This window comes from Ipomoea triloba, chromosome 2 (assembly GCF_003576645.1).
Source record: "Ipomoea triloba cultivar NCNSP0323 chromosome 2, ASM357664v1".
Classification (NCBI taxonomy): domain Eukaryota; kingdom Viridiplantae; phylum Streptophyta; class Magnoliopsida; order Solanales; family Convolvulaceae; genus Ipomoea; species Ipomoea triloba.
Window position 1 is genome coordinate 6,644,940 of NC_044917.1, and position 26,743 is coordinate 6,671,682.

The 26,743-nt window shown below is 35.0% G+C and overlaps 3 protein-coding genes across 3 annotated transcripts in view; 1 reads left to right on the top strand and 2 right to left on the bottom strand.

Annotated features, from left to right (window-relative positions):
• Positions 1–618: 618 nt before the first annotated feature.
• On the bottom strand, positions 619–4,679 carry LOC116005388 (sodium/calcium exchanger NCL-like). Its single transcript, XM_031245659.1, has 7 exons — positions 4,308–4,679; positions 2,637–2,822; positions 2,290–2,471; positions 1,924–2,069; positions 1,565–1,826; positions 1,167–1,469; positions 619–1,031 (listed from the first exon to the last, which is right to left on the bottom strand). Exons 1-7 carry the CDS (start codon positions 4,642–4,644, stop codon positions 783–785), a joined length of 1,665 nt encoding a protein of 554 aa, XP_031101519.1. The 5' UTR covers positions 4,645–4,679; the 3' UTR covers positions 619–782.
• A 6,114-nt stretch (positions 4,680–10,793) lies between these two features.
• Positions 10,794–14,318, bottom strand: LOC116010158. Its single transcript, XM_031249434.1, has one exon. It carries the CDS (start codon positions 14,316–14,318, stop codon positions 10,794–10,796), a length of 3,525 nt encoding a protein of 1,174 aa, XP_031105294.1.
• A 9,221-nt stretch (positions 14,319–23,539) lies between these two features.
• LOC116010160 (glutamate receptor 2.6-like) overlaps positions 23,540–26,743 on the top strand; it is a 9,005-nt gene continuing 5,801 nt past the window's right edge. The window contains exons 1-4 of the mRNA XM_031249437.1: positions 23,540–23,807; positions 24,340–25,574; positions 25,805–26,102; positions 26,204–26,601. Coding sequence (XP_031105297.1) covers positions 23,540–23,807; positions 24,340–25,574; positions 25,805–26,102; positions 26,204–26,601 — 2,199 coding nt within the window. The remainder of the gene's footprint in view (positions 23,808–24,339; positions 25,575–25,804; positions 26,103–26,203; positions 26,602–26,743) is intronic.

The following is a 26,743-nucleotide window of genomic DNA, read 5'->3' on the forward strand; positions in this document are numbered from 1 at the left end:
AATATTTGATTTAGTTGTCCAAACATTTAAATATTTCATATTGCAGTCACATTGAGTGAAGAACAAGAAAGAAAGAAAAAAAAGTATATACCCTGGGTTAATCTCATTTGGTACCCTGATTGTAGTTTTTTTTTTTTTTTTTTTTTTTTTTTTTTTTTTTTTTTTTTTTTTTTTTTTTTTTTTTTTTTTTTTTTTTTACTTTTACTTTTACTTTTAATTTTTTTACTTTTAATTTTTAAATTCAAAATCAACAGAATCTGATGAGTGCTAAAGGATCATATTTGATGAGTTTTAACTTAAAAAGGGAAAGTGTAAAATTCTAATAATTGAGAGACCAAAATTAGAATCAAATGAGTGATCGGATAATTAAGGTAATATATGTTTTGGAATGTTGAATTTTCATGTTTGGTTGAAATTATATTATTTTCTCAAGAAATGTGACTTACCATCAGCAGAAGATTTTGACCTATTCTTTTGGTGAATCTGGAAATGTGATCCTCTTGATTACAACATAATAAACCATTAATGAACTAAATCTATTTAAATCAAGTAACAGTGACCAAATTTCTAAAGATAAAACAATTTAAGGGTCAAAAGTATTATTTTTCCTAAAAAAAATAACATAAAAAATAACCCTTCAACTATTATAACATAAAAGATAACATAAAAAATAACCCGTCAACTATTACATACATTAGTTTTACCTAAATACAGAAATCTAACATTTTCTAAAGTAACGTGAGGTTAACCAAATTAACAGGGTCTAAGATCAGAATATATAGCTATGTCCAACCGCATTTGAAATCTAGGACATATACCAGAGCAATAGAGAAGGGATAAAGAAGAAATGCTAATAAGGAAGTCCAGAGTGGAAATGTAGAGCGCGTGCCTCCAAACACACCCATCACAATGCACACAATGAGTATAACCAGCACTTCCGATGAGAAGTCCCACGTTAATCCCCTCGCATAAACAAGACCAAGGAACACTGAGAGACAAAGCACATTGTTCATAGTCACTGCTCCATATATCTGCAACAACAACAACCACAAACTGTTAAGTTATATCTAGTAGGGAATGTGCAACTTTATTTCCTTATACTGCCCAGTCACAAAGTGCTGTACTTGACCATTCACTGGCCTCTGCCCAACACAAAAGTAACATACCTCGGAAAATGTTAATGAAGCGGTTCTGAGTTTTTTCCGGCTAGCGAAGATGATTGCTGAGACGGCCTCGCTAGAGTTGGTTGCCAATGGCAGCGCGACGAATGAGATGAAGAAAGATGGGATCTTCGTGGCGGTGGAGAAGTTGTCGACGGCATCCACCAGAGGATCTGCAAATGCAGCTGCAATGGCAGTCCCCAGCAATAAGAGTGAGGCTGCCTTGATTGAGGTCCATTTGGGATTTTCAACACCTTCAGTAGCCTCATCACTTTGATCCCCTAAAAGATAATGCTCTCTCTTTGTTTGCTGCAATTAAGTACATTCCCATTATGAAAGGCCATACCTATACTGATAGTCGGATTGCACATTTATGTTTATATATTATATGTTCAACAACATACCTCTTGGAAATAATCGAAATCTGAGATTGATTCAGGGCAAACTCTGGAACCATAAAACTCATCAAGCCATTTATCTACTCCAGCAACGAATTCATCAAAATCAACTTCACCATCATTAGAGGTATCAAAATCCTTCATAACTTTCTCTACTGCATCATTTTCATCTAGGTTTACCCCATCAAGACTGATCCCAACAACTAAGGCTTTTAATTCGGATTGTGAGAGCCGGCCATCCCCATTTTCATCAACTCTTTTGAACAGCCTATCATTATATATATTTTGCATCAAACCACATCCAGGCAGTTGGTGTTATTATATCAACAAATAAAAATGTGAGTGTGGGTGGGTTAGAAGCTTACTTTTGCAGAACTTCTAAATTAGGTGTTCCCTGATCTGTGGAAAGCCTTCCCAAAGCATGCATTTTCAATTGTTTCAAAACCCCTGATACAACGTGTTTATGCTTCGAATAAGCAAGCCGTCTGGCTTGTATCCATGGTTGAAAGACCTGAATTAGCAATCAAAACAGTGGCTAAGCAAGAAGAGCAAGAAAGGGGTGACAGAACTTAGATTTTGGCTTGAAAACATGCAAAATCATTCAATCACTAGAAATGTGTCTATAGAGAAATTAAAGCAAGACTCAATATAAAGTTACAATAGGTTATATATGCTCCAAAACGGTACGAGGTGCAGAAAACTAATTGAATGGACAACAGTATATATAATACCTGATAAAGGCAGTATGAGATCAGAAGTGAAAGTGAAAGGACGAGAGCAATCAAGACTGTCAAGTGCCTTCCCGAAGACGAATGGAGGAGCTGTGGCAATTGAACAACTACAAACGGGATTACTGATACAGCCATGATCGTTGCAGCATATCTCGTCCAGACATCAGTAGTAACACCAGAGCCTGCATAGACCAACCGTTGAGCATATAATATATAAACATAAATGTGCAATCCAACTATTAGCTCAGCATTGTAGTCAAGATAGAGCACATGTTTCAATTTGGTATCAGAGAATAATCTCTGAATAGACACAACAGGCATGATCATAAGCTAATTAAGGAGCTCACCAGTGAAGCTGTAACCTTTAGTGTCCCTCAAGTCTACAGCAACAGAATTTTGAATGTCACATTTGCCAACAAGCACACAGGTTCCCCAAATCACAGTGAGAAGCATCACTGTGGACCCAGCTAGCAACCCCATTCCAACAGAGACCTGGCTCTGAGCTTCCACTGCACTCCCAGATAGCCCAGACACTGAAACACATACAAATATAATATACATCTACCATTTTCAGATATAGTCAAAAAGTAAATCTTGTTACCTAGATGAAAACAAAATGAATGTTAGAAACAACTTGAATATAAACTATTTTGAGCTCCCAGGATCTTTATTGGAAGGGAACACACTATTTCATATGCTCTGTTTGGCACACTTAGCTAAAAGTTAGCTGAAAGTTGATAGTCTGAAAGCTACTAGCTAATACACTAACTACTTAAAATTAAAGCGTTGAATAAGGTATACTAAAAAAAGTGTTGAATAAGCTCATAAATGGAAAAAGACATAAAAAGATAAACCGAAATATTCTAATTTTGATTAATGAAAGTTAAATGGTGTCATTTTTGTAAATTAATAAGAATACAAAAGAAAGGAAAATTTGCATTTTTCGTCAATAAAAATGGTGTTGTTGCAAAAAGATAGGATAATTATAAGATTTGTCTCAACTTGTTGACCGTGCTCACTCCTCGTCTCCAAGCTATAACTGATGTTGCAAATTTCGTCTTTTTTCTGACAAGTTGTTAGAAAAAAGGACGAAATTTACAACGTCAGTTATATCTCAGGAACAAAAAGGTGAACACGACCAACAAATATTACCAATTCTACAATTACGGTATAATTTAAGGACAAAAAAGTAAAATTTTCCCAAAAAAAAAAAAGAGAGATAAAATTCAATAAAACTATTATTTTTAACTTTTCATTTTACTCTTATAGTTTACTTGTAGTTTAAAATAGATTATAAACTTTTAAAATAAACTCAGATTCATAATTATTTCGGTTTTTCCCCTCTCAATATTCTACTTTTTCCCTTTTAAGATTTCATTCTATAATCTACATTATCAATAGCCAATTCTCAACTCAAAAATATTTTATTAAAAAAGAAAAAGAAAAGAAAAGAAAAAAGATAGATGACCTCAAGAAGCAACAATCTTAGCTTCAAGATCTGAAATTTCATTTTCGTCCCCAACTTTTTTATCTAAAAGGAGCATCATCAATAAATTAGCTTCCAGCTCAAAAGTACAAACGTATTCCCTTAAATAAAACTAAATAGTAAAAGAGTTGTATATGTATATGTTCAAATTATTACTCCCTAAATTTTAATTTTTGACGTATTAAATAAAAATACTATTTTCCTCAGAATAAAAAACGAGACTAACTACACGAAATATTTTCTCTAATAAAATGAGTTTTACTTCTAAATTTTATTTTTGATGTGACAGATAAATAGGCCAGTGTATCAACTATGAGCTTAGACTTTTAAGATGGTTAGGATGGTATCAGAGTGAACCTCATGCCAAAGGTTATGGGTTCGAATCTCTGCTTTAATAAAAAAGAAATTATAATCCACTTGTTGCTTGAAGCCCATAAAAAGTAATCTCGAGCACATGCTTCAATTACTTTAGTGTAGAATTTGATTTCACATAGTAATTTCCATATAGAAAGGAATTGAAGAAAAAATATACCGAGAATGAGCATAGCATCAGGAAGAGCGCCGAGAATAGGGAGGAAGAGGCCGCCGATGAGACCGGGACCGAGAAGCTGAAGCAAGAGCTCGCTGCCGCTAGACAGGTAAGTGGCGGCGAGGTACATAAGATATCCATAAACGATGATTAGAAAGAGGTTTCCGAGAGCGGTGTGGGTGCAGGGCAGAAAGCCGTAGGTCTGCTCGCATTCACCGGCGCCGCCCGCACTTCCCCCGTCGGATACCAGACCCAACGGCCGATCAGCGACCAGGAGACCACTCGCAGCGCCGGAGAGGAGCAGGAGAGGGAGGAGTGTGAGGTACGTTTTCAGAAGCATTTTGGGTAGCCTTCAGTTGTGAGCAACGTCGCATGAGGGCTCAGCTTCTTTGTCAGATATATGGTTGGTTGTTATTCAGTTTCAGCAGTATTAATTTAGTATGGGCCACCACCAAACTGATTTATTTATTTATTTATTTATTTATTTTGAGAATATTGATTTACTTTATTTATAGAGTTGAGTACCGGGTTGGTCCCTCGACTATTGAAATTTCACCACTTTGATTCTTGACAATTTTTTTCTTGCTCAATTAAATCATCGACTTTGAAAAAATTAACCAATTTGGTCCTCCGTATATTTTGATGTTAAACAACCGTAAAATTGGGACATGATTGGTAATTTTGCTATAGTCAAGGGACCATTTCGGTAATTAATTTTTGATTGAAATGGTTCCTTGACTATAATGAAATTACTAATTTCGTCCCGATTTAACGGATATCAAACGGTAAAAAAAACGGAAGACCAAATTGGTTAATTTTTTCAAAGTCGAGAACTTAATTAAGTAAAAAAAATTGTCGAGGGTCAAAGTGATAAAATCTCAATAGTCGAGGAACCAAATCAGTAATTAACTCTTATTTATATTATAAGGGAAGTTAATTCAAGTTGTATTGCCAATGTTATCATTTTGATATGATGAGAGGGGCCGAGGATATGACTCTCACTTTATTTTATGGCAAAAGAAAAAGTGTATGTCAACCGTTTAAGGAATAGTATAATCTAGTGATGAATAAAATAATGCAATTGGGTTTTATTTTGACATATTCAATATGTTACGGAGTATTTCTTATGTGGGTCTCAACTTTTTAATTTTAAATTTTTATTTTAAACCATTGTACATGTTATTTAACTATGGGTGGTTGATTCAAAAAAAAAAAAAAAAAAGAAGAAGAAGAAGAAGAAGAAGAAGAAGAAGAAGAAGAAGACGACGACTATGGGTGGTTGTACATGTTCTATCAAAGAATGAGACAATCTAATATTTCCATGACAGTCAAGATCTAGACAGACGACATAAGTTAGACCGCCTTCATTTCAAAGCTACAAAAGTATTCATGATCACCTTCGTTTTTTATTAATGGAAACAACTACCAATCATCAATGAATATTAGGTGGTTGTTTAAAATAAAAAAAAAAAATTATACACTTAGGATCTACATAAAACATCATGACATCACATGTTAACATAGTCAGTGTCACATTTGTAATAATATATTGAATAACTTACATTTGAATAACACTTGTCGAATTTCTCGTAAATATAGTACTTTATATAGCAAAATTGTAGTAGACAATTTGCAATAAATAAAGTAATAACATAACAAAATTACATGTATCATCAATACTTTATTTAAGCCGCACCTTATATATAGTAACTTTATACAATAAATGTAGTACTTTATAATAAAACTCTAATAGACACTTTGCAGAAAATAAAAAATGATAACATAGAAGAATTGTAAATATAATAAGTGTTTTAAGTCTTATATATAATACTTTATAGCATAAATCATATACTGCAACCGCCGGTATTGAGAAAGTAGATTTGAACATATACTACATAAATGTAGTACCGTAAACGATAAATATGTCATTTTAACTCCTTTTTCCTTTCCTTTGTAAAGCTGAATTGCAATTTATATGAGGATTTTAACTCAATTTTCTTTTCCTTTGTAAGGCTGAATTGCAATTCATATGAGGATTTTTTCCTCCAAGCAAACAATGTAGTTTCTTTTTTTCATTGAATTACATTATTGACATTGAATTTCAATTCATGTCAATCAAACACCTCATTACCTCGTGATTCTCCTTAATAATGTTATGGTCGACATTGATTTTGTGTTATATATACAAATTAAAATACAATCTACGTACAATACCTACAAATTTACGTTATATCATTGGTACCATTACTTCTTTCATCAATAAATTTTTTTATTTTTATTTTTTGAAAAAACAAGTGCTATGTCGACCATCCTATTAAAAATAAAAAAAACAAAGAAGTGGCCACAAGTCACCGGCCTATCAGAAAAAAGTCTTAAACACCATGTGACCTTTTAAGTCTTTAATCCCCGACTCTCATGTCTCAAGATTTGTTATTTTGTCGGCAAGGATAATGAATCAGTAATGCATAATTTTTGTATAAAAATGATATGAATTTTATTTTTGTTACTAAATTTTTGATTTGATTATTTACACATGATTATTCTAATGCAGTTTTTTGTTTTTTGTTTTTTTTTTTGTGTGTGTATTTTACGAACTATTACACAAAAATAGAGTTTATCCAGTGACTCATATGGTAATTATGACTTTTCTTGATATACAAAATTTATGTTTTTAGCTATTTGTATCAATGAAATACTCTTTTATTTTTTAAAGTGATTTTACTTTTGTATTAGAGCAAATTGCCATTTTGGTCACTATAGGGGTCTTGTTAATTGCAGTCCACGACTTTCAAAAGTGTTAATTGAATACCGTGACTATTTAATTTTTATCAATTTTGGTCACTCCGGTCAAATTGGCGGCCAAATTTCGCTGGAATAACTTAACTACCCAATTAATGCTTAATCTGAAGGGCAAAATAGTATTTTCCATTGTGTTTGAATTAACCAAACCCAAACCCGGTTTAGTCAAATGTAACCGGACTTGAAGGGTGTTTCCGCTGCTAGCTTGGAAAGCCCACATCTGACCCTGTTCGGATCCAGATGTGCTGGACTGCTGGGGACGACGATCACCGAAAGTGCCGGCGGTGGCCATTTGAGTTGGCCCTTCCTCTTCAGGTGGGACACCTTGATCCTGGTGTATAGACAGTTGTTGCAGGTTTTCAGCAGCTGATGAAACTGAAGCATTCACATAATCAACTGTGACAAAACACAACGTTAATACTTCATTCTATCAAAGATGCAAGTGAAGATAAATATAAATCAAGCGCATAAGTATTCACATTTTCATTCCTGCATAGTTTTATTTACACCAAGCACCTACTGATACACATCTAAGCTTGCTAGAAAGATAAAATTGTACAAATGGAAGCCATTTGAGTTCAAAATCTCACATCTCCCATTCACAACTCTGCGCGGAGGCCACCGCCCACCGCCCACATAGTAATTCTCAGTCGTGTCTTGTCCTCTACCTCTACCGCCTCCGCCATCATCTCTGTCGCTGGAAATTGTGTTCGCGATCTGGTTCGGCGTTAAGAAGTGAGGGCCTAGCATACGAGAGAAGCCTTCCTCGAAAGGGTGAGCCGGAGGATGCTGAGCCGCCGCGAGAGCTAATGTGCTGTGGAAAGAATACGGCGCCGATTTCGACGGTGGAGCCGAGAGACCGCTGCTCCGAAGCGAGATTAAACCCGGTTTGGGTTTGGTTAATTAGGGCACAATGGAAAAGACTACTTTGCCCCTTAGATTAAGCATTAATTGGGTAATTAAGTTATTCCGGCGAAATTTGGCCGCCAATATGGCCGGAGTGACCAAAATTGATAAAAATTGAATAGTCAAGGTATTCAATTAACACTTTTGAAAGTCGTGGATTGCAATTAATAGTACCCCTATAGTCAGTGGACCTAAATGGCAATTTGCTCTTTGTATTATCATAATTTTAATTTATCACTAATTTTCTTTTGCATTTATGCCATTCTAACTAATTTTCAAATTATATTTGGTGTACTATAACAACAATTTCTAATTAATTTTTTTATTAATTTTGGCGATGGAGATATTGTCAATGGATAAAAGAATGGAAATAGATACTCAGGTGGTGTGCAAGACTATTCAACCAGTGTCAGTCTTGGGTACGTTTGACCAAATCATTAAAGAAGCTTTAAGTTCGTTCAAAGAATTCAGCTTCAAATTTGTAAAACAGTCTGCGAATCAAGTTTTCTATGCTAGGGAAGTTGTTTCTATGTCTGACTGTAAGGAATGTTTGACCATTCCATCGATCTTTATTGTAAACGTTTCAGCCTATGATTAATGAATTAGCTTCTTTATTTTCAAAAAAAATTTTGATGATGGTTTTAGATTTAATATGTTGTTATTAATTATGTCTTATTTTTGTAAAATTTGAGGATTAAAAAAAATAAAATTACTACGGAGTATCTTTTTAAGGCATAGCTGTAAAAATTAACGTCGGTCAACGACTAGTTTTGCACTGGTAATCAAATTTAGACACAATCTTTGACACCTAAATTTGTGCTAAATTGTTCGTTTACATTAATGAGAAAGAGGTTTCAATAGAAATTTTTAAAAAATAATAAAGAAATTAAAGTTTACTAAGAAATAATAATTAACTCTTTTTGTTTGTCTTAAACTTTATAGGAATGAAGGGAATTGATAATAATATCGTATAGGGTCTTTTAAGTATAGTGGTTTTGTCACGTTTGGTCATAAACTTTTAAATTGACTACCTGTGATCATTCGCTTTCAAATTGTTACAATCTGTTGTCCAAATTAACCATCTATGGTCCTTCAACTATCAAACTTTAACCAGTCATGGTCCCTCCAGGAAGAATGCAGCTGGTTAAATTTTGAAAGTTGAAGGACTATGAGTAATTAACTTAAACCACAGATGGTAACAATTTGAAAGTTAAAAGATCACGAGTAGTCAATTTGAAAATTTAAGATTAAACGTGACAAAATTATAATAATCAGAGGACCACACATGACTTTAAGTCTAAATAATTAAAATTGTAACTATATTGTTACACTCAAATGCCAGTCAGAATCTATTCTTTGAGTGTAGGTAATTAAAAGTTGAGTTCCCATTTATTTTCAAAAAAGAAAAAAGTTGAGTTCCCATTAGAACACTATTTTCACATTTGTGTTCCCATCTCCCAAGTACATATTTTATTTTATTTTTTTAAAAAGCATATTGCACTATTATTATCTACATTTTGTGGCTTAAATTATATCATGGAGTCATTGTCTCATTGACCAATGTTTACTATGCGTATTGTTGACCTGGTCTAAAATAATGTCATTTTGTTTAAATTATTGTAATTTTTTCCCCTCTTATTTGGTCAACATTGACATTTGGAGTAAGTACATAATATTTCAACAGTAGGTACATAAACTTACATCTGTAAGTATTAGTAATATGTTAAATATAAATGTATCACATCAAGTAATTCTAATATTGTACCAAATTCATGATATGTAAATTTTAGGTAAATAAGTTTAAAGTTAAAGGTTCATAAAATTGAGTGGCTGACATGTAATCATAATTATGGTATAATTTTACGAGATATTTGATTAAAAATTAAAAAGTTTTTATTATTGACTTAAGTTATTGATTTTATAGAATTGTAATTAACAAATTATGTACTTGCATTTAACATATTATATATATGTAGTATCACGTGCTTTTTATTGCGCTAAAAAAATGGGAGAAAAAAAAATAAAAGAAAAAACGTTGCACTAATTTAAACAAAACAATTGGCTTGTTTGGTTATTAGCGGTTATCAAATAGCGGGGTCGACGAGTGAATTGTATTAGCGATTTGTAAAAAGATGTTTGATAAAATTAGCTTTTAGATTAGCGGGGAACACCTAATTTATTGGGAAATTAAATGAAAATACATTTTTGTTTAAAATTCTGTCGAATAATGTGAATCATTTTTTATTTGCTCTCTAAATGCATAAATATATATGACGAAACTTATTTTATGATCGCTCTCATGTATTAATTCTATACCTCGCTTACAAATTTATAAAAACATGCTATACAATTACTACTATACTGTTAATCTTTTTTTTTTTTTTTTTGGTAAAAGGATAATATATTAATAACGAAAAGAACGGGAGGCAGCAAAGCCCCGAAAGTCATACAGCAAAGCCAATTTAACTTTATCAGGGAGGGAGTTAAAAGATGAAAATAAAGTGGCAGATGTGCGATGCAACCCCTCTAAAGCTAAAGCATCCGCAACCCTGTTTCCCTCACGATAGACATGAATAATGGATGACGACCAAGAAGTGATCCTTGAGTGAATGTGTTTGACTGCACTACGAATTCTCCATGGTAACAAGTTGGTGATAGATGTTGCGAATCGCACCAAAACAATAGAGTCAACTTCAATATGTGCCGGGATCATTGATGCTAGCTCACACCAGGATAAAGCAAAGTCAAGTGCCAGAGCTTCTGCTTCAAGTGCTGAGGATGCTATCAAGGGGAAAGATAATCCTGCAATGAGAATGCCTTCCGAATTCCGTAAACATGCCTCCCGGCCGCTCCATTAAAGGAAAAAAAAGCATCGGTGTTTAATTTTAAGCGGCCAGATGGCGGTTTTTGCCATTTTATCCAAGTAATTCTGATTCTCTGGTTAGGAGAGAAAGAAGAAACGATCCCTTCATGAACTAGAAAGTAATCTGATGAACTACTTCTGCGAATAGGATGAATCAGAGATATTAACATTGTCTCTCTTTTAATTTTCGAGATGGTAGCAACCAAAGTGAAAGGTGAATCTTCATAAAGTGCTGCATTGTATAAGGTCCACACCACCCAAAGGATTAGACAAGGAAAAATAGAGCAGTAGAAACCCGAAGCTGTTCCTGGTTGGGCTGAAAGCCACCATGTGTGACATGCGGCTCTTATTGATCGAGCATTATTCAGGGAGATTCCGAACATCACAGCAAATGTTTGCCAAACTCCATAGATGTGAGTACAAGAGTAGAGACAATGCTCTAGTGATGCACTTGCATTAAGGCAAAAAGGACATATAGAAGGTAGGCAGATTCCAAATCTCTCTAGACAGTCTGGAAATGACAAGAATTTTCTGAGGAGTTTCCACATAAAGATTGAGCATTTAGTGGATAAACCTGGTGCCCAGATACACTTTGAGGAAAGTGTTGAGCCCTTTCTCGGTCTGATCAGATCATATGCCGTTGATAGTGTAAAATCACCTTTTGTGGATGGTTTCCAGATTGTTTCATTGTCAATTACACCGCTATTTTCATCCACTAGGTCCGCAAGTTGAAACATCCTGCGCCAGACTATCGAACCATTTCTCCGGACTGAGCTCGTAGAGTAGCGGGCTTTCATGAACTCTGACCATAAGGAATCTTTGTTCTTAAAGTTAAACCAAAGCTTCGCTGAGCATGCTTGTTGTATCGATGTCAGATTATGAATTCCCAGTCCCCCTTCATCGGTAGGTAAGCAAATTTTTTCCCATGATGCCCAATGGAATTTTTGCTTGCCTTCATATGTTCCCCAAAAGAATCTAGCAAACTTTCGCTCCAGTTCTTTGATAACTTGGCGAGGTAATTGGACAGCTGCGATTGTGTAGAGAGGAATAGTTGTCAGGACATGCTTTATTAGTACCAAGCGACCTCCCGGAGATAAGAGTTTGCGCTGCCAACCTTGGAGTTTGTTGTTGACATTCTCCAAAATATGTTGATAAAAAATGATCTTGTTTCTCCCTTGGAAAATATTCACTCCTAGGTAGCGGAAAGGCAGTGAGGATCGTTTCATATCTAGTATCTCTTCCATGGCAGTAATGCGGTTCAGATTACAGTGTTTTGAGGTGATAAAAAAGCTTTTGTCTGAGTTGATCTTCTGCCCAGAGGCCTGTTGATAGATTTTCAATACCTTGCTTAGATTTCTCAAAGAATTCACCCCTCCATTGGTGAAAATTATAATGTCGTCTGCGAAGCCCAGGTGAGTGATGATTGGACATCTAAACGAAGTTTCATAAGGGGAAATAAGTCCCGAGCCATAATGAAGGAGCAACGAGCGTGATAGGGCTTCTGAGACTAAAATAAAGAGAAGCGGAGATAGTGGGTCTCCTTGTTTTACACCCCTTGAAGGTTTGAAAAATCCACAGGAAACTCCGTTAACTAGCACTGACAGACGAGTTGCATTGAGAAAGTTCATAATCAAATTTATGAAATAAGTTGAGAATCCAAACCTTTGTAAGACTGCTCGTAGGAAAGGCCAAGCTACTCGATCAAAAGCTTTTGACATGTCAAGTTTAATTGCCACGTTAGATCCCCGACATCTTTTGTTGATAGATTGGATTAATTCAAGGGCAAGAAGAACATTGTCATGGATGTTTCTTCCTTGGACAAAGCCTGATTGTTCTCTAGAAATTATCCTTGGGAGAAGCTTATTAAGACGGGTAGAAATGACCTTTGTAAAAATCTTGCTTACAAAGGTGCATAAACAGATTGGTCTATAATCCGCGAATGATTCTGGATTAAGCTTCTTGGGGATTAAGACTATCTGTGCACTCGAGAAGGCAAAAGGCACCGGAACTCCAATCATGAAATCCAGAACTGCTATGTACACATCATTGTGAAGTATATCCCAGCAGCTCCTAAAAAAAGATCCTGAGAAACCATCTGGACCTGCTGTACTGTCCGGGTCTAAAGCCCACACCGCATTTTTAACTTCTTCTCGAGTCAAGGGGGCCAGGAGAGTAATATTATCTTCCGTGGTTAAGATTGTAGGCAGACAGTCAAGAATAGCATGCATATCTTCACTTTCATCTGCTGTAAATAAAGAGGTGAAGAAGTTAACTGCTTCGGATTGGATGTCAACCTGATTAGTAAGAAGACTACCGGATGTGTTTTTGACTGCACTTATGCGTTGTCGACGGTGTCTATCTTTGACCGTAGAATGAAAAAAGCTGGTATTGGCATCCCCTTCCCTCAGCCATTTAACTCTAGCCTTTTGTTTCCAGTAGATCTCTTCGAGCTTTAGAGCTTGGAGAAGGGAGGCTTGAGCATAACTTAGCAGTTCTCGATTCTCTTGGGTTGGTGAAGCATCAAACCTTTTTTCCGCATCTGATACTGATTGATCCAGGTTCCTTACTTGATCAAAAACATTGCCAAAAATCTCTCTATTCCAAACTCGGAGTGCCTGTTTAAGTCTTTTAAGTTTAAATGTAAGAGCACGCATACCCCCTCCAATAGCAGGAACTGACCAGTTTGTTTTCACAAAATGTTCAAAGCTAGCATGCTTGAGCCACATATTTTGAAATCTAAACTGTTTAGGACCCAAAAGATCCGCTTTATTTCCACAAAGCAAAATTGGCGCATGATCTGAGGTAGTTCTGTTCAGAAGCATAATATTGACATCAGTAAAGTAATCTCTAAATGAAGAAGAGAGAAGAAACCTGTCAAGCCTTTTCCAAATTCTTCCCCGATTTCGGGTTCCAGTCCAGGTGAAAGTGCCTCCTGTGGTTGCTAAATCAAGCAAAGAGTTGTCAGCAATGAAAGTTGAGAAATCTGAGATGCTATTTAATTCAGGGGTTGCATTTCCTTTGTATTCTGCCACGCTCGATATGACATTAAAATCCCCGCCCAGTAGCAGTGGTGAAGAGCTTTCCTCTATTATAGCATTAAGTTGTGACCAGAGAATTTGCCTGTCTGTTCTGGTGTGTTTTGCATAAACTGCCACAAACTCAAAGTCAAAATTCCAAGGAATGAAGGAAGCTTTACAATAAACAAATTGATCACAGTCAATTAAAACCTCAACATTAAAAGAAGAAGACCAGAGAATCCAAATTTTGCTAACCGAAGAAGCAAAACCTTTATGGAGATTAAGAGTTCTGATGTAGGAGTCCAATTTATCATTGGTTAAAAAAGGTTCAAAGATGGCAGAAAGGTGAATGCTCTCATGTCTGATTAACCGTTTGAGCCTGCGGCAAGAGGAAAGCAGGCCCCGGATATTCCAGAAGAGCAAATTCATTTAAAACGGTTAGAGAAAGAAACTTTTGCGATCTTCCCAGCTGCAAGACGGGTTAAAACAGATGGGGAATTGAGAGAGTAATCCTTTCTTGGCCTTCGTTTCTTTCGCGTGACTGTAACAAAATCCTCATTGACGGAGTCAGCTTCATCAGTGGCTGAAGCATGTAATTTTGAAGCGAAAAATTTACTAGATTGCTTCCAAGACTCTAGCAGGGATTGAGAAAAGTTCTGGGCATTTTCCACTTCGTCTCCTTCAGAGAGGTGACCAGGTTGGATTTCAGCATGATCTTCCGATCTAACAGCATGATCATCTAATAAAAAAGGGCCAAGTGTAGGGACTTGGTCTGGTATACTGAGATTTTCATGGTCCGATATTCTCTCTGGTAAGGGTTGATGCTGTTGCTCAATTTGCTTATCCTGTTGAGGTTGCACAGTTACAGGGCGCCAACGTTTGCGGGGCGGAGCAACAGAGTTGGTTGATTGCATCTGAGCTTTCTGGAGTGTTTGTGGTTTTGGTTGGATGGGAATGTCAGCATTTCCATCTTTGCTCTGTTTATGAATCAGGGAGACTTTGCATTCGGTTAATAGGTGACCGAATCTAAGACAAGAATGACAGTATGGAGGGATATATTCATAGTGAAGTGGCTGGGCAAAACCTCCCGAGGAACCATGGTTAATCCAGATGTTTTCAGGAAAGGGGTTGCTTACATCAAGTTCAACACAAACTCTGGCTACTGAGGGTCGGTTGAGGATAAGAGTTGAGGCATCGACTTTAAGAGGGGGGCCGACGCTTTGTGCGATTGAGTAGATTGCTCGTTTATCGTGGAGGTGGGCCGGTAGACCTTCAAGAGCTATCCACACAGGAACAATCGGAGATTCAACTTCTGGTCGGAAATCTGTAGTCCATTTAAAAATCTGCATTATGGATCCTTGGATCGACCATGACTTGCGTAACCAACAACGTTGAAAATCTTCTTCTTTGTCAAAGTTGATAAGCACATGGCGTTGATCTATCAGTCCCAGAGTGAAAGCTCCACCGAATCCAATAAGATCGAAAGATTTTCTTAGCAAGGCCATTGATGGGCGACTTTTGGTGAATTTACCGATCAACGCAAATTTAAATCGAAGAGCAAGCTGTTGAATATCTTCGTCAGAGAATGAGACAACTGGCATACCTTTGTAGCGATCTATGGGGCGGGGTTGAGTTGCAGATGAGTTGGAGGAGAGGACATCCGCGAAGGAGCGCGTGAGAGTGGGCGCGGCGGCCGGTAGCGCCGCCGCCATGTCTGAGTAGGTTCGGGCAGCTGAAGAGGCGGAGAGAATTTAGGGTTCGCTGCAATTTTCTCGGAATCTTTCTTTAGTTCTGGTTTTTCATCCAACTTATTTCCTTCACTATACTGTTAATCTTCCAAATTCTTCATTGATAAAATATATGGTTCAAATCTAGGTATAGTGAAACAAAGTCTTCAATTATAAATTTACAAAAGAATTATAGTGCAAAGATATATAGCGCGAACAGTTAATAGAAAGGCATTTGGATTCAAACAAATTTTGAATTATAATTTTTTTTTTTTTGTATCTCAATGATTTTTAAGAAATGAAGAATAACTGACATTAATATTGAGATTTAAAGTCTGAATGATTATTTTATAATTAAAATTTGTGTCATATATACCCTAGTGCATTCTTGATTTCTTTTCAATGAAGTCTATCATATTATTAAATTGTCACTCCAATTCTTTGATTAGTCTTATGTGAAAAGAAAGATCAAAGATATTGTTAAAGCAATCCAGTGGGTAGCTCAAGTGGCGAGTGAGCTCTCTTTGTGGGGAGGAATTTCGAGAGAATCCGGGTTCAATTCGGAGAGAAACTTACCCTGTAACTTTATCAGAAAAAAAAAAAACCATAAAACAATACATAAAATTAAGTAGTTGTAACTGACAACTTCATATTACTTTGATCATCTATTCAAATGGATTATGATGCCCAATGTTTAACCGCTGAGATTCAATTCAAGGGGAACAACCAAACAATTTATGAATAAAAAAACATTTTTCTAGAATAAAGATTCAGCTATTACATTAACCACATAGAGTTATCATTGGCATACCCGTAGAACTTGGGTTATTATATACCCGTAGAAAGGGAATTAAACCCAAAAAAAAAATAAATAAATAAAAATTAGCAGTCCACGAGTTGATGAATTAGGTTCCATTGCTTTTATTTTGGGCATGACAAGTGGGCTTCAATTTGGGTTGTTTAAATTTAAATAAATGGGAAATGCGGGCATTTTATATTCTTTTAAACTTTATGGTTCATTTCAATTTAAAGTCAGTCTTTACGAAGATAATGCAAAATTGCCATAAATTTAGGTTGATAAATTAACAATAATAAATTTAAAGTACAATTAAAACAAGGGTTGATTCTAAGAAAGTATTTGATTCAAGTCATCTAAAATTACACATGTAATGTGAGTATGATAATATTATATCACATCGTATAGTCAAATTATAAAATTATCTTGGTAAATCTTATATTACCTCGAATTTTATATGGCAGTAATATTTGAATATAATCTGATTACATCTCCTCTTAGATAATATATTACCTTTCTATATTCTAAGTTTGTTCTTATTAACTACTCAGTATCTCTTATATATATATAAGAACAATAACAACAATCTAACCTAAAATGTAAGTATGTAATAATTAACCATACAAGTTAATATTATATTCCCACAATATAAATAAAATATATAGGGTAATCTTATATTTTTAAATTTTTATATTATCTTTAAAGAGGTAATTTTTTTATCTAAAATAATCTTGTGATATAATAATAATAATAATAATAATAATTATTATTATTATTATTATTATTATTAGGGGTGTTAGCGAACAGAGCTTTCGGTAATGACTTGTGTTTGTATTCGGTAAGAATTTGTTTATATATGTTTGTTTATTAAGGTAAATTAACAAATTTTAGAGCTCGGTTCATAAATGAATAGAGTCTGAATAATTGTAGGCTCGTTTGCTAAGAGCTCGTGAACAAGCACTTAAGTGTGCGTGTGTAGTTGTTGTGTTGTTTAGCTATTGTTTGTGAACATAAATTTTTCTTGTTCATGAACATGTGCATGTGTTTGGTTATTAAGTGTTCATGTTCGTGAACGAACATGTTCATTAAAGTGATCGCAAACATTAACAAACATGTCCATGAACGTGTTCATTAATGAATAAGTTTGTGAACATGTTCGTTAACGTTAATGAATATTTAACAAACGAACACGAGCAAGATTTTCAAAAATATTAACAAACAAATATGAAATAAACATGGACACTCTAAAATTTTTTACAAATGAACATAAACAACACCTCCACTTGTTTCGTTAACAACCCTAATAATAATAAAGTTATATGGCTAATGGCTAGTAAACATACCAGCAAATTGTTGTGTTTTTTTTACTAATTTATTCACAATAATCGAGGACTGCTAACTTGGCATCTTCATAAACTATTGCGTTTTTTAAAATTATTTTTTTTGCTGTCATTTTCGGTCATCAAGTATAAAATTAACTTGATTTGACCCAGACTATTAAAAATGTGTTATCTTTTATTATTATTATTATTATTATTATTATTATTATTATTATTATTATTTTGGTGAGAGTACGTTCAGTTGAACTTTTCTAAGTACGGAGTAGCTCCTATTTGACAATTTTTCATTTTATTTTTATTACAACTATAAATATTCTATATATTAAAATATATGAAATTGAAGTTCTACACTTCTACATCAGATATATTAGAAGACTATTTTTGTTAATTAATTTGTTTTGTGCGAAACAATTTCACATGAGGCATGTAATGCTATTTAACAAAAGCATAGTATTTTTGTGAGATAATAAAAATATGTAATATTTTTGCTAATATATTTATTGTTTCACATAAAACGATTTCACCTCAGTTTTTATTTTGTGAGCGTTCTTTTGATTTATGTATGTATATTTTTGTTTGTTTTGCGTAATCAAGATAAAATCAAAATATCTAACTCTGTCTTGTTTGATTATTAAAGTGCTTAACAAAAAAGTGAGTAATTTTAATCCTAAAAGGTACATGAGTGAATCTCGTTTTGTAACTTTAACTAACAAAGGATCATATCAAATCGAAACGACTAATAACCAATTCTAATAAAAAATCGCTATTGCAAAAATTGACCGCCTAGGCGCTAGGCGCCCGTACGCCGAGGCGAATTGCTCCTTAGGCGATCGCCTAGGTAACCAGCTGCATGCCTAGCGCCTAACTCGGCCGACTCAGTCGAATTCGACCAAGTTAACTCGTCCAACTTGGCAGAGTTAGCCGAGTTAATTCGGACAAGTCGACCTTGTTACTTATATTTAAATTTATTTATTTATATAAATTAGAGAAGTAATATATATATATATACACACACACACGCACTATTTTTTTATAGGTCGCTGCCTAGCACCACCTAGACGTTGGTTTATCGCCCGACTAGCGTGTAGCACCTATTGTAACCTTGTTAAAAAGTAAATTTAAAATATTATGATTATCAAATGAATAATTTGATTCAGTATCCAGGGAATCTTGAATATTCATTGAAGTGACTGGAGGCAGTTTGAATTATTATTTTATTAAATTGACCAAAACGGTTTGTATATATATATAATCTAAGTTAAGACTGCACCGGGCAAATGCATTGACGGCAAAAGTCGGAAGACGACTTCTTCTTAGGTTTTGGCCGTAAGACCAAATCAAAATTAAAGCCTTTCGGGCCACGCACCGTCGTTGCTTTGTAATTCCTAAACCTAAATTTTCCACGAATGGGCGGTGCCATGCAGTGCAAGAAAACTTCAATTCTTGCAATTTCCTAAACCAAATTGCAATTATTTTATTTTATTTTATTTTATTTTTTAACCACATTCCCTAGCTTGTGGTCGAGTAGTATACTAATAATATGTTTTATTATTATTATTATCCCCGGGCCACGCCTATCCCAGTTGGTGCGAGAAGTCGTCAGTGAAAGAGCGTAAACGTTCGGCCCAATCGAAGTCACTCGGGCATCCATGCTTGGATGAATGCTTCCGGTCAACTTGAATGGAAGTACTTTATTTGTTCAAACACATTTTCAACCTACACCACTAGCCTTGCGATTTAATTTGCGATCTGAGTCCCCTCCGTCGGGCAACACACGGTTGCTAGGGATATAGCAAAAAAGGTCCTGGCGCGTTGCTTGGTCGATCCGAGGTCAGCCCTGGACCAAATAGCGGGGTCTTGGTCCACGAATGCCCGATTTGTGAGGCGTTTGGTGCGGTCCAAGGCTGTTGGGATGGCTCTCCTCCGTTCTCTCTGGGTTTGTTAGGCCCATTTGGTATAAAATGCTCATGGATGTCCAATTAAGACACGATCTGTCTTTAGCATATAGTTATCTTGTTATTACATATCCCAAACAATTGTAATAACATTGTGTCTCATTAATACAAGATTCAATCTCCGTGATTATCCCCTTGTCTTATTATTACAACAACCTTTGTTCTATTCTACGTTTGTCATAACGTAGTTAGGTTTTATAACCTCGTATAAAGTATTTGCATAAACAAAATAAGACACAAAGATATTTAACGTGAAAATCTAATCGATGAAAATCATAGGCTTTTTTGGGCTAAGCCAAGCCAATTAAAATTCACTATGTAGGTAGGTGTAGTACATGTACAAAGGCAGCCATGACCATGGAAATAGAAGAATGAAAAGGTAGGTAGGAGAAGGATTATTTAGAAGATATGTAATATATTTAGGAATGAATCTGCTTAATCTTTTGTCTGATCCCGGAGCCTTTACATAAGATCTTTCTGAGCAGTTATAACTTTCCGTAGACTTTCCTATTTTCTTTGTTGGACTCCTTCTTGCTTTGACTGATATTATTATTATTATTATTATTATTATTATTATAAATAATAATATCAATAACAATAATAATAGTAATAATAATAATAATAATAATAATAAAGCATATTATATTATTCCATCAAACGGTGACTCTTCCAAATGAGAAGTCATATAAGTGCAAACCCTGAGCATTGACTTTTTGTGCTTTAATAGATTGAGAAAGTATGTATAGACAGATACTACATTGTAAAGAGTCAATAGTAAAAAAACCACACTACCTTTAATCTTTCGTTTAAGCCTTATTTTTATTATAAGAGGAGTTAAAGTTGACCAGAGAAGATAACGTGTAGAAGAAGAACATGCATGTTAATATGTTTTTTTTTTCTTTTCATGCCAATTAGTTTACCTTAATTACTCAAGTTTTGGGATATCAAATTAGAATATGCTTTTTTGTTTCACCATTTCAATTTAGTATTCTACTATTTAGAATTTGTCAAATTTATCCATAATCAATTATCAAATTTGATAATAAGTCATCAAATTTAAGATAAGAGTTATATATATTTGTTTGTTTTATGTTAATGTCATAAGTCAGAAAGCAGTTAAAATCGTGAAGTTGAAAATTGAAATCAAACTCTAATACTTTATTCGAAACTTCATTTTTCCGTCTTGTACGTATAATCCATTTAGTCTAATTTTAATTCTTTACTTAACCTTCCTCAATAGTTAAATTTTGGTGTGATTTTTGAGGTGTTTTTGTAAGTGTGATTAGGAAAGAGAAAATGGGGTGGATAAAAAAATAAATGGAAAAAAATAAAACAAAACAACAAAATTGAATAAATAAATAAATAAATAAATTATGCGCCTCACTTGCGTGAGGCGCAGTGATCTTTCTCCGGTGGGGCCCACCCCAGACCTGCCAAAAACTCAAATTTGCAGTAGAAAAAACTCAAAAAAAAACCCCTCTCACATTTGTTAAAAACTCATCCATTGAATTTTACTATTCCAAAAACTCACAATTGGGAAGGCCTTATAGATTTTGATTTCTTTAAACTTATTGATGAAAATTTCAAAGTTGCTATTGTATACTAACCATCTTTTGTCCTTGATTGACTTGTTAGTTCAAAAAGTTGAAATTGAAAACATTGCTTTGAATAGTGTTTTCAATTAATAGTTTAGAGAAAATTTATTCTCTCTAAAGTGCCTTACATAACATAATTTAAAAATATAAAAATTGATTATTTGGGAGGCTTTCAATTCAAAACCTTCCCTAAAAATTAAAAATTTTAGCTAACTTTTGTTTTTAGAGTATTACTGATTCTGTTATAATACAGTATTTGTTAATTAGTTAATTAATTTTGTTAATTTTCACTAACTTTGTTACTATTATGCTATTTTAATTTTTTATTATATATATTTTTTATTTACTGATTTTTAAATGTAGTCATTATTTTTTGTAACTGAGTCAGTATTACTCAAAAATGTATTCAGTATATAATTAATAAATTATTATTATTATTATTATTATTATTATTATTATTATTATTATTATATCACGTCCTTATTAAGTCTTTTTGCATGTTAACCATTAACATTAATAATATAATTTTATCAAATATATTTTTATGTGCCGCTAATATAATTGGCTTGTTAAAATCGTTATCACAATTAATTATTTGCTAATTGCTAGTTAACAGCTAACCACTGACTTATTATTGTTAAGTAAGGCCAATATGTTGATACTTACAAGTCTTAATCTGTATGTTGAATATAATAAAAATATTTTGACTAGAATGTTGTAAGCTAGGCCACATGCATATTAATTTTTAATAAGCTCAATCTTGATCTTCATCACGTGGTTGCATACTTGCATTGAGATCACAAATGACAAAATATAATCACTATACTAGATAGAAACCGTGTAATATGGATTCAAGGGTTACCTAATCCAAGTCTTCGTAATAGAGATTGGAGAGTTCATCTAAAGACTAATACTAATATGCAATTGTAGTTTATGAAGGACCGGACTTGGTCTTTTGGAGTTGTGGCCTGGTCTAGAAAAACATGTCATCTAATATGGCTCTGTTCAACCTTTAATTTTAGAGAATTGTAATTTGTGGCATTAGCTTGTTAATGGAGACTTAGAACATGCAATTGAGTTGCGGGAGTTTTTTTTTTTTTTTTTTTTAATTGCTTTTGGTCTCACGATTATTAGACGTTTTCATATTTGGTTCCAGACTATTAATGTTTTCACATTTGGTTTCACGAATTTTAAAACTTTGTCATATTTGGTCACTGAACCTAGCTAATTCTCAATCACCAATGACCAAATTTTTTAGTTAAAAATGTCATATAAAATGACAACATTGTCCTTCATAATAAGTCACTTGACTATTATACACTCATATTCAATAACATAGAGATACAAAATTGATCACTGATGACTGAAAATTAGGTCAAAAGACTAAATGTGGTAAGATTTTATTTAAAAGCTGTGGAGTCAAATGTGAAAAAATTAATAATAGGAGATTAAATGTGAAAATGATTCGATCAATAATTGTGGGAACAATAATGAAAGAAACTTTGAATTGCATTTAGAGGTTGTAATAATTGGGATGCCAATAATGTGCCATATTGGTAACAAGGTGATGAACATATGACTTGAGATTGTCTGGTTCATTATAGATCTTGGAGAGAGAGTTAGTTCAATTGTTTCAGTGTACGTGTAATACACTACAATCTTATATTATAGCATAGCATGAATTAGAGATCTTAAGTAATTCTGTTAATTTTGAAATCGAATTAATTAATTTTTCGATTTGGTAAAATTGATCATTGAAACAAAATATCTATTACAATCACTATCCGATGGCCTGTATTGGATAAAATTCATCTTGTGATGAGTTGCGACCCTAATGGCAAAGAACATAAACTAACTTAAGTTGTTTATAGCTGACTAACTCGAACTAGGAAGGTCACTAGGCTGCTCCAACTGAGAGTTAAATTTGGAACACTATAAATTCCTCTTTAATAGATGATATGGTGTATAAAGAATAATGATCATATCAGGGTATATCATTCTCTAGTAATTTTATGTTGACCGATTGGCATGACAATATGAGTGCAGTTTCTCTCAAGACTTGCAGAAGGGGAAATTTCGGCAGTCTACATTATATTGATCCATCAGTCAATGCAAGAAAAGTATACATAATACTCAAAGAGGAAAATTCAGAATGACTTCTAGAATTTCTTCTGATCTCTCTATATAACCCAAGACAAGTATCAAAACAAAGCTCTGCTCCGTGCCGAATCATTTTCATGGCTGCATTCACCTCTCTCATTTTCATTATTTCCTTTCTATTTCTCTTGCATTTCTCACCAGCAACTGGAAGCCACAGAAATAATCATGGAAATGGCAGCGTTATAGGCGCTCTTATAGACAGGAATTCTCGTGAGGGCAAAGAGGCTGCTGTGGCTATGGAGATAGCAATGGCAGATATCAACACACAGTATGGATACACCTCCCAAGGTTTGGTTCTTCACGTAAAGAACACTCGCAGCAGCCCTCTCCAAGCTGCTCTTCAAGGTAATATATATATATATATATATATATATATTTCTATTCAAATGTGGCGCCGCCTTCCCGTGCGGCCGGTGCTATACACCACTCAATGTTAGAGAATGCACCACGGAGCATATTTGTGTGGTGTATTTTCTAACATAGTGGTGTATATCTGTATACATAATGGTGATGCCGCACTAACCGCACGTTAAGACGCGACCACATCTGATTATGACTCTATATATATGTATTACTGCATTCTGCTGTGTATGTCTCATATGTACTGTACTAAATGGAGCAAAGCGGGATGGGTCAACACTCTACAGTGTACATTGTTTAGAGTTGCATAACCTAGATGCTTTATCATCACAATTAACGAACAGTTTCATTCATGTGGACGTAGTCACTTTGCTGAACCACGTAAATCTTGTTTTCTTTACTTTCTATACACTACTTTGGGTTTAAACTTAACTTTTGGAGTAGCGAAAAGTGTTTGATCCTAACAATTGGTATCAGAGCGAAATAATATTTGTTAGATTGTTTAATTTGAATGCAGGTAGGGATTTGATGAATAAACATCTAGGGTCAATGAAAGCCATCCTGGGATGTTCAAATAGATGGGAAGAGGTGTCAATGCTTACAGAAATCAGTTCTGAGGCTAAAACCCCCCTGGTTTCTTTAGCCGATTCAGCTCCAGAATGGGCAATGGAAAAATGGCCATTCCTTGTTCAAGCCTCGCCCACCCAATCCTCTCAAATGAAAGCCTTGGCAGCCATAATACAGTCCTACCAATGGCGCCAAGTCACTGTTCTTTATGAGGACATGGCCTCTGCATCAAATGGAGCCCTCACTAGTCTCTCAGATGCATTAAAACAAGCAAATGTAATCAACAGTTTTCTAGGTCTCCCTCCCATAGACTCTTCTCCCTTTTTGGCAGCTCAGCTGCAACGCCTTAAGACCGAGCAACGCAGGGTCTTTGTAGTGCACGCATCAGTGCCAGTGGCAAAGGGTCTCTTCCAAATTGCCAAGAAAATGAAGATGATGGAGAAGGGCTATGTCTGGATAGTCACAGACTTAATAGCCAACCATCTGGATTCTTTGGATACTTCAACAATCTCTTCAATGCAAGGGGTTCTTGGAATCAAGAATCACTTCCCTGAAAAAGGGCACCTTTTCAAGAACTTCCACTCGAAATTTCGTGCAAGGTTCATCAATAAGCACCCAGAGGAACATAACTATGAGCCTGGGTATTTTGCAGTGCAGGCCTATGATTTCACCGTGTTGGTGGCTTCATCACTGAGGGAAAACAGCAACCTGAAAGGAAACTCTCTCCTCGAAACAATTTCTGCAGCAAACTTCGATGGCTTATCGGGTAAAATTCGATTCAAGGAGCGAAAACTCGCTTCAGATCACACATTTCAGATAGTGAATGTGATTGGAAAGAGTTACAGAGAGCTAGGATTGTGGTCTGAAAAATCAGGCTTTAATAATAGCTCTTCCAAGGTGAAATTGGGGCAAATTATTTGGCCTGGAGGGACATGGCATACTCCTAAAGGATGGGCTCCAATCACACCTGCTAATAAGCCACTAAGAGTTGGAGTTCCAAATTTGGGACCCTCTTTTAAGGAGTTTGTGAACGTGGTACATGATCAACAAACAAACCAAACTACTTACACTGGATTTGTAATTGATGTGTTTAAGGAAATGATGGGTCGATTGCCCTATCTGACATATGAGTTCCACAGTTTCAATGGGACATATGATGATTTGGTAAAACAAGTTCCCTTAAAGGTTAGGCTTTCTAATCTCTCAATCTTTTTACTTTCTTGCCAACAAATAGGCTCAGTGATTTATTAGGTAGGAGGACGCCCACAAGGAGCCCACCACATTGGGTGTAACTCTTACACTGGATCTTGTGTCCAGTCCACGATATAACACTCAGGAACTAATTGAGCTATTGTGCGGGAATCTTTTTTCTTTCTTTTTGGTTAATAATAAGTGTTTTTGATATGTTGAATCAGATCTTTGATGCTATAGCTGGGGATGTTGCGATAATGGAGAAACGACTTGATGATGCAGCATTCACTCACCCTTATAGTGAAGAAGGGTTAGTGATGATAGTGCCTGTCCAAACACAACTATGCAATGAACCATGGCTGTTCATTAAGCCCTTCACAAAGACTATGTGGGTTCTCATACTTGCCATCAACATTTACAATGGTTTTGCCATTTGGCTATTTGAGAGAAACCACTGCACTGAACTCACAGGCTCTGTGGTCAATCAAGTTGGAGTCCTGCTCTGGCTAACTGTTACCAATGGTACGTAAACCCTTCCCTACCTACCTCAAGAGCCCTTTTTTTTTTATTTAATCAGACTGTTGACTTAATAACCATAGAGTATTACGATTTTTACTTTACAGCGGAAAAGCTACGTAGCAACTTTTCAAGGATGGTGATGCTGGTATGGTTGATTGTGGCGTTGATACTGGCGCAGATCTACACGGCGAGCCTGACGAGCATGCTAACCGTGCAACGCCTTGTGCCCACCATAGGAAACGCAGAGGGGCTGAAGAAGAACAACGCAGTGGTGGGAACCACCAGCGGATCCTTCATCGGAGCCTACTTAGAACAACACGTAGGCATCCCCTCAAAGAACGTCAAGTCCTACGGCTCAGAAGAAGAGTTTGTGCAAGCCTTCGAGGCCAAAGAAATCTCAGCCGCCTTTCTTGAAACTCCTTACGCCAAAGTGTTTCTGGCCAAGTACTGCAACAGCTTCGTGAAAGCAGGACCCACGTACGAGGTTGGCGGATTCGGATTTGTAAGTATTACACAATACAACGTAATAATAAGGGGTTTGGTCGGGTGAAAAACGTTGTTTAAGGGAAAAAGTTTTTTTTTTTTTTTTTTTTTTTTTTTTTTAAAAAAGGATTCATTGGAATTCTCACATTTCTTTGGAAGAT